Genomic DNA, 13,664 nt, shown 5'->3' with positions numbered 1-13,664 from the left:
AAAGTTTCCGAATATATGCCGTTCCTTTGTAAATTAGGAGTAACGGACTTAAAACACACAGTTTTCGTGCTCTCGATAGATCCAATCGTACCAAACTCCGTCGAACGAAAGAAATCACAGTTTTTCGTAGAATTCCAACATCCATAATGTTAGTTCCAGTTTATCACAACCACATTTTAAAACCATCCCACCGCTGCCACCAATTGTAACGTCCGCTCTCCATGAACACGGGACGTGAAAGTTCTTTTTGGGATGGTTGTGGTGTGATAAACATAATTCAACACTGGATATAAAGTTTACTTATATTTATTAATCCACAGGAAAATCCCGAAGGTACAATACAATCCAATGAAGTTTCATCCATCTTCCACACTATCGCCGGCGCATTCACACTTAACAGTTCACACACATTTAAACAAAACTAAGTCCTCACATCCTAAATATGTACATCCAAACGGCACTAAGTCCGTTTAGACTGAAAGCTGCTGGAGAACTCCTTATGCAAAACGCGCAAGTCCTTTTATATCCCCTAAGGGTTAATTAATATGTATGAATTGAGGATGTGGTCAATTGACCAATCCTGACCTTTAACCCAAAATATGGGCGTATCTAAACCCCTATCTCGTCATTTCCAAATATAGCCCTAGGCACTGACCACTAGTCCCACGGACCGTGTGCTACCTAATAACGACTGACTTTCAGGTTCTACCGTTTGGTTATATTTTACCTTGATATAGAATGAAGGGTGTAAACCTAAAACGGGTTAATTAACAACTAATCTAAGGGAAGCAACTCGCATAGATTTGGCTGACTATAGCGTATAGCTTTAACTACTCTAGGTAACTTTGAACACATAACATATAAAACTTGTCTATCTCCTAGTTCACTACAAATACAACTTCATTTGGTTTTGATATTTTACAACATTTTAGTTAACAATGCTATATATATATAATATTCAAATTTTGGAATGAAATGTTAACCATGAAAACTAACAGACCTGATTTACATTGTTATAGATGATGTGTACTGGATAGAGATGCGCTATGATGAGGGTGGACGTTATGTTATCTGTAAACAGACTGTGGGCCAGGGTCAACCAGTAGCCCTGACACCTAACCAGTTCAATGCCAGGACCCTGGTTCATGAGTATGGAGGTGGAGCATTCTTCGTCAATGATGGTAAGGTTTATTTTTCCAACTTCAAGGACCAGAGACTTTATGTACAAAAGTCAGAAGAAGGATCCATTCCGGAGGCAATTTCGCCAGAAGATTGTGGCTGGAGATATGCTGATGGGGAGCTGAATGGAAAGGTATTTCATCACAACCGAATGTTTAGAATTTCCAAACTGGAAGTGACAAGCTCCAGAAAATTACATGTGTCCTTTTGATTTCCGTTTTTTCTATTCTTAGCTGTCTGCACCTTTTTCTTTGTGTTTTTTATCTATTGGTGGCTCTTTAACAATGTACTGTAGCGGAACTGGACTGGTTCGATCATCGGCGACCAGGTAGCTCGGTGGTAGAGTGTCTGTCTAGAGTTCGGAGGGTCCCGGGTTCGAACCCTGGTCAGACTGCTATATTTTCTCCTTCTCCTATTACATAATTGGCGAGCTTGCCTACCCTTTTTTAAAACATTGGGAGTACGCTTAGCAAGGTGATATCCAAACTTGTGGTCTTCGGGGGTGAAGACATGAAAAAAAGGAGGAAGGAATGTAGCGGAACTGGACTGGGTCGATCATTGGTGACCAGGTAGCTCAGTGGTAGAGTGTCCATCTAGAGTTTGGAGGGTCCCGTGTTAGAATCCCTGTCTGGCTGCTACATTTTCTCTGTCTCCTGTTACAGTACTGTCTTCATAGGCCGTTATGTGGATGTTAAACAAACAGACATTGATTGACACAGTAGAAGTCTAAAACTTTTCAATGTTCTTTTTATGGTAAACTATTAGCATATTTGAAACCATGAATAATAAAAATATTTAGTAAAGCCATAATAAAATCCAAGATAAATCTAGGAGTATATTGTGAGTGTAACAGAAATGGAGAGGCATGGCCACCAGTAGTTTTTTTCCCTTCTGTTAGAGGTCATTGGTGTGAATCTCTCTGTCTATATATGGAAATTGTTCACAGAAATTTTGGTGTCTAGTTTTAGGTTAAACATGTTTGATTAAACCATACATATTACACAAGTAACCTTAAATTATTACTTTTGATTTCTCATTTTATCTTAAAAGACAGGTAAAATTTTCTGTGTGAGAGAAGAACATCAGAAGGAAGCCAAGGAACCAGTAAATACTGTGATATCACTTGACCCCTCCACCCAACAGCAGACTGTTTTGGTAAGGTTAATACTGTGATGACCATTGACCCCTCCACCCAACAACAGACTGTTTTGGTAAGGTTAATACTGTGATGACCATTGACCCCTCCACCCAACAGCAGACTGTTTTGGTAAGGTTAATACTGTGATGACCCTTGACCCCTCCACTCAACAACAGACTGTTTTGGTAAGGTTAATACTGTAGTGACCCTTAACCCCTCCACTCAACAACAGACTGTTTTGGTAAGGTTAATACTGTAATGACCCTTAACCCCTCCACTCAACAACAGAGTGTTTTGGTAAGGTTAATACTGTGATGACCCTTAACCCCTCCACTCAACAACAGAGTGTTTTGGTAAGGTTAATACTGTGATGACCCTTGACCCCTCCACCCAACAGCAGACTGTTTTGGTAAGGTTAATACTGTAATGACCCTTGACCCCTCCACTCAACAACAGACTGTTTTGGTAAGGTTAATACTGTAATGACCCTTGACCCCTCCACTCAACAACAGACTGTTTTGGTAAGGTTAATACTGTAATGACCCTTGACCCCTCCACTCAACAACAGACTGTTTTGGTAAGGTTAATACTGTAATGACCCTTGACCCCTCCACTCAACAACAGATTGTTTTGGTATGTTATGGTAAGGTTAATACTGAAATGACACTTGACCCCTCCACTCAACAACATATTGTTTTGGTATGTTATGGTAAGGTTAATAACTTAATACTGTAATGACACTTGACCCCTCCACTCAACAACAGACTGTTTTGGTAAGGTTAACACTGTGATATCTCCTGCCTCCTCCAGTCAACAACCAGACTATATAGGTATGGTCTGTGCTGGTGTTGACTCGGTTAACAAAGTATTTTAGTATGGTTACTTAAGTGCTGTGTGTTGACCCCTCTTGTCCACAGAAGTCCTGATAAAGGTAAATCTGCAGATGTCGGTCGCACAATATCACGAGAGATTTGAATTGTACACCTTTGTGGGAGTCCAGTCCCAGTATAGTAATATAGAGTATGTTTTTATGTCAGACTGTTCAGAACAATGTGCACGATTAAATGCTTGATAGGCAACTCATTCTCCATTGTTGTGTCAATATCACATGCATATATATCAAATTCTTATTCCAGGTATCATGGAAATTTACTACAAACATATTGATTCTTTATAATAGGGCATGCCTTTTCTTGGTATCATGAGTTGTGTCTATTTTTAGGATTCTGTGAATATGATGTGGCTATACCAGGTATAAATATATTCCAGAACTGAACTTATTTTGTGGAATTCTAAACACATAGAATAGACTGAATTTAAAGATAGATATAATCCAAACATGGTATCTAAAAAGAATATGCCTGTAGAACCTTCACAACTGGGAAGACAGCTCGTACTCAGGTTAATAGATTATAAAAAAAAAAGCTTGTTGAAGTTTTCTACATTATCTGTGTGTGTAGGATATTTATGCTATAGCTTGTTGGGTGTAGGGTTATAAGTTGTTTTTCAGTGAATAACTGAGGGTGATAGGGGATCAATATTTTGAATCATGAAGTGTTAAATATGAAAAAAAAGATAGGCAATACAATCCTTTTGACCAATTGTTCTATATTATAATTCCCAAATGGATATCATTTAATACTTAGTGATTTTAATTTTTAGTTCACCTGGTCTGAGGGGCCGGGCCCAATAGAGGAAATTAGCTCTTTTTTAAAGGTCTTTGAAATCTTCTTCTGTAGAAATGAAAGGATTTGATCTATATTTAGTCTGGAGCAACCTTTGGTGAAGCAGAATCAATCTTTTTATACATCATGCATGGTGGGTCTGGAGACAAGATGGTCAACAGGCAACCATCTTAAATTTTGACAGTTGAAGTTTTATATCTCTATTTCTTGAGAAGTACTGGAGTGTTTTTCTCCAAACTTTATGTGTAGGTTCCCCTAGTTGTTCAGAATTAAACAAGAAGTCAACTGATTAAAGGTCAAGGTTGCTCGGTCAGAGGCCAAGGTCAAATTTTTGTATCTTTTCACTGATAAACATTTTGTATTGATGAACATTTTGTGATGATACGATGAAGCAGAGCAAAATTAAACAAGGACACAAACGATGAAAGATCAGGGTCATGGTGTCAAAGGGCCAAGGTCAAATTTTGTATTTTTTGACTGATGAACAATTTGTTAAGACATTATGAAGCAAAGTTAGTCAGAAGACTAAAGGTCAGAGTCAATAGATAAAATGTCACAGTCATATTTTGTATCTTTTGCTAATGAACATTTTGTCTTGACATGATGAATCAGAGTTGTTCAGAATTAAACAATGGCAATAACTGACCAAATGTTAAGGTCATGGTATAGAGGTCAAGGTCACTGAGTCAGAGGCAAGGTCACAATGTTTATGTTATCACTGATTAACCTTTTGTTATGAGATTATGAGTTAAAGTTGGATGGAATTTAAACAAAAAGTCCTTTTGCCAAATGTCACTGGGTCCAAGGTCAAGGTCAAGTTTTCTATCTTTTCATTAATGAACATTTTGTTAAGACCTTTTGAAGCAAAGTTGGAATTATACAAGGAATCAACTGTCCAATGATCAAGGTCCCTGGGTCAAAAGTAAAGGACATTTAGTTGAAAAGGTCAAAGACAAAGTGGATCTCGAATGTGACCCTGGTTCTGAGTGGGAGACGTACAGTAAATTTAGGATTAAAACAAAACAAATTAAATTCACCAAAAGAGATTTGTACAGGTATTTTCATTTCTGTTAGCCCAACACTAAAAGATATGGAGGTGGATATGTATGATGTATATTGCCCCCTCGCCACATGATAGGGCCCTTGCTGACCTCTCAGTGTTCTAGCTTTATTTTGAGTTTGATCCAGAAAACAAAATGTGCTGACAGTTTAAATGTTTGTTTGAAGATTTCTTAATCACAAAAAATTCTTCTTTGATATCACTTAGATTTCGTATGTAGGTTCCCCATGTCTCAAACTTCATATGTATATTTTCCTTGGTACCTAGCTAGTTGTGCCCATTTGATTTTGAGTCTGATCCAGAAAGCATGATTGCTGACAGTTGAAGTTGCTATTTCTAATTCATAGAAAATTCCTCTCTAATATGTCTCTTAGATTTCATGTGAAGTCTTTCTTGTTATCAGATCATTACAGTAAAGAAAAGTTCATACATAGAAAGATAAGATAATTCAATGGTTGTCATTAAGATCCCTGTTGGATCTCTTGTTTATTCACATACTGTTGAGGAAAGTTACTTGAAATATCCTGTTTACTGATTCCAGGTTCAAGGGTCAGACTTTTATAGCCATCCGAGAGTGTCCCCCGATGGAAAGACCCTGGCCTGGGTACAATGGGACCACCCAAACATGGTTTGTATTCTCAATGTAATGTTAAAATGATTGTTCAGATCATTATTGCCAAACAGATAAGTTTATATATTGGTTGGTTTAATTCCTTTACACCAAACCTGCATTAAACTATAGGAATTTAATGCCATGTCACACCTTGATTTTGGTTCCCTTTCTTGATAGTATCATTAATGCACCCTGAGTGTTTTAATTGATATTCAAAGACTTACTCTGGACACCAGAATTCCAGTGAAAGTACTGTCAATCTGTCCCTTTTTAGGGCATTGCAGCCATCTTGTAACATGCTTTAACAATCATGGTTTTCCTGAACAAAACCTATTTTAAACTGAAATGGTCCTGAGATGGTTCTGACCAAGTGTTGTTATTTATTGGGTCGTTTTGAAATCTAACATGCTGCCATGGCCAACAGTATGACAGTATTTGCTTCTGAGTACTGTAAAAGTGGATATTTTCGCGCGTTGAAATTTTCGCTTAGTCAGTCTCCAAACTGTTCGCGGTGTGGATATTTTTGCGCTGTCAGTCATGATGAAAAGATATTTTCGCGCTGTGATGTCATTGGCTATGTACATAAACTTGCGATGTCATTGGCTATGTACATAAACTAAGATCATTTTCGGCAAACTCCATTGAAATATCGCGACGATCAGTCCAGTAAATATACCAAACTTTGATAAACAGACACGTTTAGGTCAATTGGTTGTAAGTGTGATCATTGCATTACGTCTGTGTGACAGAAAAAAATATATAAGATATTTTAGCGGTGAAAAAATACACCACGTACGAGACACCTGATTGCAACTTTAGGCCCCGAAAATATATAAATAACATGCGTTATCGGTATTCGTACTGTATGGTAAATTAAGAGATCATCCGTGTACTTTTGAATGCAGTGTTAACTAAGTATTTTGATTATTTAATTGCAATTGAACACCTCTTAATTATTTCCAATCAAACTATTACCTGTAAACCTACTCCCTCAAGCTATAGGTAGACAGGCTACGCGAGGCGTCACTCGAGGTCACGTTGAAAGGATCGGACGTCCGGTCATGCCGAGTGACGTGACAAGCATTCATGTCTAGTCAAAACAACCACAGGTGTCTCAATTAGCGATAGCTAATTTTGCAGGTATCAAATAAGTTTGGTAGTAATTAAATACGACTTGGCCATTTAAAAGCAGACATAATGATGTTCTAACCTAATTTTACCAACATATATAGACCTTTTTTCTACAGTAGCAGTTTCGTATTTTCAATATATTAAACGGACCATTCATTAAATTTAAGTATTGATAGGGTCTGATTTAAATAAAACGTATAACCACGCGGAGACTCAACATTAACATTTTTAATACAAGCAAGTTTATCTATTTTGTTACAAATGAAACGTGTGCTGTTTTGGGGACTATAGCTACAATATGAACAGTAACGTAGAAGCGATCGTAATTATCATGAAATGAAGAAAGTTTAATGATCAAGCAACATTAAATTAGATGAAATACTATTATTTAACTAATTACTCATTTGTATGGCCATGTCTCAGACAAATGACCGACCATGACAACGGTTATTCATCACGGACGACATGGTTTACTACCAGTAGCAATGCTCAACCATTTTTTTTCCTTAATATGTGTTTATATAAACTGTATCTTATTTTGTTTATCTATGTTTTCTCATTACAAAACAGAAAACAGATTGGAAATCGGTTGAACAACAAATTTTCTATGCGATTTTTAAAACACGAAAATCCACTGTCCTAAAATGGCATTTTTTCAAATATACAAAAAACGAGTACTCCATGCATCTTGATAAGTTGAATATGATTTTGTTTGTATAAATGGTGTAAGAATTGGCCAATTGTAATATTCAAACTAAAAACAGAATATTCTTCTATTTTTATGTAAGATATTTTAGGTAAAATGTTCCATTATGACCATTCTAAGTGTACGAAAGCCGGTTGGGACCATTTTCGTAGAAGAAAATAAAAAAAAATTCGCGTTATTACGCGAAACTTAACGCGTTATATCGCGAAAACTTTCGCGTATTAGGCTATGATATTACTGTGATATTCCCTCTTTCCTGATTAGCCAATTCTAAATATTCTCACTTTGCTCAAATATTATTATCAACCCCGAAGCCGTGCTACAGTGTAGGACAAAACACCCCGACCCCCACCCCCTGGACTTTAGCCCCCCACCCACAGACAAAAGCCCCGTCTATATAAATTTAGTTGGTATACTTTATATACTATTAGTAAATCTGTATTTTTAATAGTAAATAGTGATGTTATAATACAAGTAGTATTTCATCAATAATCGTCGATTACATGGTGCCAGCAGGTTCCTAAAACATCTCCTTTTTCAGTATCTGTGTCTCAAATTATAATATAATGACTGCCTTACCAAACATGTTGCTCTGTGTTGTAATTATTGTAATTTTAGGAAATCATAGAAATAATATAAAAACAAATTTATACAACAGTTCAATTAGTTGTTGTTTGAAGCGGTTGTTTATATTGCAGAAGCCACTAGTGACTGAAGTCACTTTTACATATTTGTATATATAGCACTTAATTTAACTCAATATAACCATTGCTAAAACCAGACATTGATTTTTTTTTAAATCAATAAAAAATATTTATTTTTATAAAGGGGCTTTTGTCCACTTTTTGATTAGTGTAAAGGGGCTTTTGTCCTAGAGGCTTTTTGTCCGTGCCCCCTCTCGCTACAGAGTGATATGATCACCAAATAATAAAGTACGTACCCAAATATAATAACAGGGCCTATTCCGCAATCCTTGACGTCAAATCCAGGGTGACATAACAATCCAACAACTCGATTACGCACCCAAATATAGTAACAAGGGAATTTCCAACTATCCATGTCGTCAAAAATGTATGCTTACATGTACATGTAGGTACATGCTCCCGGACAGAGTTTAATGGACTGAATTCTTAAATGTTTTAGCTTTTACATTTTGTTGAATTTTAAGCAATAATAAACAATATAGTTAAAATTCATTGTTGACTTTGACTTATTAATTGTCATTTTGAACTTTTCTCGGGTCGATCACTATTATTTTTTCAATCCTATGACAGGTAATGATAATCATTCTGTAATATGAAAATGTATCAGTTTTGTCATATAATAAAGCAGTTATCGACCTGTTTTCAGGTGAACACGATGACCTTCGGCCTCGGGAAATATCATTTTCTCAATCATAATATTCACCTGAAAACAGGTCGATAATTGTATAATATCACGAAACTTTTGCTTTATTATGCGCAGCAGGTTATATAAGACGATGAAATGGTTTCAGAGAATCAGATACTGACTCTAAAGATGGAGGGCGAGAACGAAGTTGTTTTTCTGTCCAGAATTTTGTCATTCATTGAGAATGAATAATGCAACATCGGATATATCTGAGAACTAATTTCCTTATTGTTAAACTCTATTGTTTCAAATATCGTTTAAGTGTTGAATTGCTGAAAACAACACTATCCACTTTTGTTAAAAAAACTCAAAATTTCAGCTTGGGATAGGCCAAGCTCAAAATAAAATCTCACTAAGCTGTCGTGCCTCATGTCAATACTCTTCAAAAGAAGCCGATACTTCTTATAGCTATCTATATATATTCGTGATATGACACGTTTGTTTCGCGTAATTACGCGAAAGTTTCGCGATATAACGTGTTAGTTTCGCGTAATAACGCGTAAGTTTCGCGAAATAACGCGTTAGTTTCGTGTAATAACGCGAAAGTTTCGCGATATAACGCATTAGTTTCGCGTAATTATGCGAAAGTTTCGCGATATAACGCGTTAGTTTCGCGTAATAACGCGAAATGTTTTTATTTTCTTCTACGAAAATGGTCCCAACCGGCTTTTCGTATAAGTGGAAATTACTCCCCTTCTTAAATTTTTAACAAGTGAAACTGAAAGTATATAGATTCAAATATCTTAACAAGGTAGTAATAACACCTCAGTGTAGCTATAACACGATTTAATTAATTGTGTTTTATACATAAACAAATGATAGTAATGTTGGTAGGTGATAAACTGCAGTCGACACAAAAAATAAGTCTGTAAATGCGTACATTCAAAACCTGTAGGTCAAGTTGACTTCGATATGACGTCGAGTCTTCGTCAATGAAATGGTGTGTTCATCTGTTATTGTAAACGTTTCATTTGTTTAATATTGATGCTTAAATTGATTTGATTGTTTGCTGTGTAATTCAAACTAATGGATTCCATACAAAACTAGAGAGAAAATGTGTATGGTGTACCGCTGTGATCAGGGTCTCTCGGCGCTACTTTCGATCGCCATCTTTGATTTTACGATGTTTTTCAGTGACCCCCGTCTCGAATAAATGACATTTTCATGTGTTTCCCGGGATTGTCATGCATATTATTATATACACAAAAAATCAGAAATGCCTGAAGTAATACAGCCAGTATGGTCACGCCGTTTGACTCGGCCGGAATCACGGTAATATTCATAATTCAGTTTTTTCAAAAAAATCGGCATTCCTTACCCTTTTGCCAATTTTAACATACGAAACATAGTTAAATCAATAGGATTCCTTATGGATATTTTTAGGTAATTTATGCGTTTGTACAGAATGATAAAGACAGTTAAATCCTCCGGATACTAAACCCTATAATTGGGGTACGTGTTTTAAAGCGTTTCTAAGATATTGATACGAGTTACCTGCCCTTTGCTTGAGCATTGCTACTACCAGGAACTTGCGTCTAGGATATTAGTGTATTTAGTTTATTTGGTGGAAATATTCGCGTGTCAATATTTTCACGTGTTATTATATTCGCCTGTGGATATTTTTTGCGGAGATTTAATGATTGCGAAATAAGCGAAAATTTCCACGCCGCGAACATTTCCACTTTTACAGTATGTATGGGAGGGTCTTTAGTGTCAGATGACCGTTTAGGCCTTTGGGCCTCTTGTTCCTTTCTGGGCCCTTCATCAATTCTTCACTTCATCAGCACTCTTTCAACACATAAATCTTGGAATCAGGGTTTGTTGGAAACTAATACAGTTCATGTAATGCCCTTACTCTCAGAGCTTTGATCTTTCTTGTCAAGGCAATGAAATCATCAATTATTTATTAGAGTGAGCATGCATTGTTCAAGATAGCCTATATTAGATTGGATATTACGTTTACCTGTTACCGACACAGGGATGGGAGTGATCTCAAACACAGGGATGGGAGTCTCAAACACAGGGATGGGAGTCACAAACACAGGGATGGGAGTCTCAAACACAGGGATGGGAGTCACAAACACAGGGATGGGAGTCACAAACACAGGGATGGGAGTCACAAACACAGGGATGGGAGTCTCAAACACAGGGATGGGAGTCTCAAACACAGGGATGGGAGTCACAAACACAGGGATGGGAGTCACAAACACAGGGATGGGAGTCTCAAACACAGGGATGGGAGTCTCAAACACAGGGATGGGAGTTACAAACACAGGGATGGGAGTCTCAAACACAGGGATGGGAGTCACAAACACAGGGATGGGAGTCACAAACACAGGGATGGGAGTCTCAAACACAGGGATGGGAATCACAAACACAGGGATGGGAGTCTCAAACACAGGGATGGGAGTCTCAAACACAGGGATGGGAATCACAAACACAGGGATGGGAGTCTCAAACACAGGGATGGGAGTCTCAAACACAGGGATGGGAATCACAAACACAGGGATGGGAGTCTCAAACACAGGGATGGGAGTTACAAACACAGGGATGGGAGTCTCAAAACACAGGGATGGGAGTCTCAAACACAGGGATGGGAATCACAAACACAGGGATGGGAGTCAAAACACTATTGTTAGTCAAGTTTCCAGCCAAAAGTTTTAGCCATTTTTGTGTTCCTGTGTTCCAGTCTGTATATATTGATGTTGCAGCCATGGTACACCACTGAACTATGGATCGCTGACCTGAATGAGGCTGGTGACGGGATCAGTGGCGCTAGGAAGGTTAGTCTCAATCATACTGTAAAAATGATGTGATACTGATAACGTTGTAAAGGTGATTTGTTTTCCCAGTTGTCAACTGATTTATTTACACAATGATCCTGGGGTTGTAAAGGGTTAACCTGACATATTACTAGGTAAGGACTACCAGAGTGAAAGGTTAAGTATACTTCCTTCATGTTTGTATAATGAAATTTAAGAGATTCTGGGAAGAAAAGCTGCTATCCTCCCATCAGCCAATGATTTGTATGGATACAATAGACTGTACACACTGATCAACAAGAGAGATGTCATATGATGATAACATCATGATACATTTCTAACACAGTTATGATAATGTAATATGGCCACATTTCTGACACAGCTATGATAATGTAATATGGCCACATTTCTGACACAGTTATGGTAAAGTAATATGGCCACATTTCTGACACAGTTATGGTAAAGTAATATGGCCACATTTCTGACACAGTTATGGTAAAGTAATATGGCCACATTTCTGACACAGTTATGATAAAGTAATATGGCCACATTTCTGACACAGTTATGATAATGTAATATGGCCACATTTCTGACACAGCTATGATAATGTAATATGGCCACATTTCTGACACAGTTATTGTAAAGTAATATGGCCACATTTCTGACACAGTTATGGTAAAGTAATATGGCCACATTTCTAACACAGTTATTATAAAGTAATATGGCCACATTTCTGACACAGTTATGATAAAGTAATATGGCCACATTTCTGACACAGTTATGATAAAGTAATATGGCCACATTTCTGACACAGTTATTGTAAAGTAATATGGCCACATTTCTGACACAGTTATGGTAATGTAATATGGCCACATTTCTGACACAGTTATGATGAAGTAATATGGCCACATTTCTGACACCGTTATGATAATGTAATATGGCCACATTTCTAACACAGTTATTATAAAGTAATATGGCCACATTTCTAACACAGTTATGATAATGTGATATGGCCACATTTCTGACACAGTTATGATAATGTAATATGGCCACATTTCTAACACAGTTATTATAAAGTAATATGGCCACATTTCTGACACAGTTATGGTAATGTAATATGGCCACATTTCTGACACAGTTATGATAATGTAATATGGCCACATTTCTGACACAGTTATGATAAAGTAATATGGCCACATTTCTGACACAGTTATGGTAATGTAATATGGCCACATTTCTGACACAGCTATGATAATGTGATATGGCCACATTTCTGACACAGTTATGATAAAGTAATATGGCCACATTTCTAACACAGTTATGATAATGTGATATGGCCACATTTCTGACACAGTTATGATAATGTGATATGGCCACATTTCTGACACAGTTATGATAAAGTAATATGGCCACATTTCTGACACAGTTATGATAATGTAATATGGCCACATTTCTAACACAGTTATGATAAAGTAATATGGCCACATTTCTAACACAGTTATGATAAAGTAGTATGGCCACATTTCTGACACAGTTATGATAAAGTAATATGGCCACATTTCTAACACAGTTATGATAATGTGATATGGCCACATTTCTGACACAGTTATGATAATGTGATATGGCCACATTTCTGACACACTTATGATAATGTGATATGGCCACATTTCTGATAATGTAATATGGCCACATTTCTAACACAGTTATGATAATGTAATATGGCCACATTTCTGACACAGTTATGATAATGTGATATGGCCACATTTCTAACACAGCTATGGTAAATGTAACGTGGGACAAGCGAGGTTGTTCTCTAGTTGGGGAAAAGAAAACTCAATAAGGCCTTGGTACAAAAATAGAAAATTTATATACACAACCCAACACAAAATACAGCAAGATAACTACAAATGTTCATATCACACTCTCACATCTTACACACAATTGATAAAGTCTCTGCACACGTCTCCTATGCTCCAGAAAAAACACTAGGTGGAGATCAGC

At 36.9% G+C, this 13,664-nt stretch overlaps 1 protein-coding gene across 1 annotated transcript in view; it reads left to right on the top strand.

Annotated features, from left to right (window-relative positions):
* LOC117323987 overlaps positions 1-13,664 on the top strand; it is a 43,945-nt gene that overhangs the window by 3,413 nt on the left and 26,868 nt on the right. The window contains exons 2-5 of the mRNA XM_033879563.1: positions 1,020-1,312; positions 2,230-2,334; positions 5,604-5,690; positions 11,613-11,684. Coding sequence (XP_033735454.1) covers positions 1,020-1,312; positions 2,230-2,334; positions 5,604-5,690; positions 11,613-11,684 — 557 coding nt within the window. The remainder of the gene's footprint in view (positions 1-1,019; positions 1,313-2,229; positions 2,335-5,603; positions 5,691-11,612; positions 11,685-13,664) is intronic.

This window comes from Pecten maximus, chromosome 3 (assembly GCF_902652985.1).
Source record: "Pecten maximus chromosome 3, xPecMax1.1, whole genome shotgun sequence".
NCBI lineage: Eukaryota > Metazoa > Mollusca > Bivalvia > Pectinida > Pectinidae > Pecten > Pecten maximus.
Note: the sequence above shows the minus strand (reverse complement) of the source record. Positions and strands in the feature narration are given on the sequence as shown.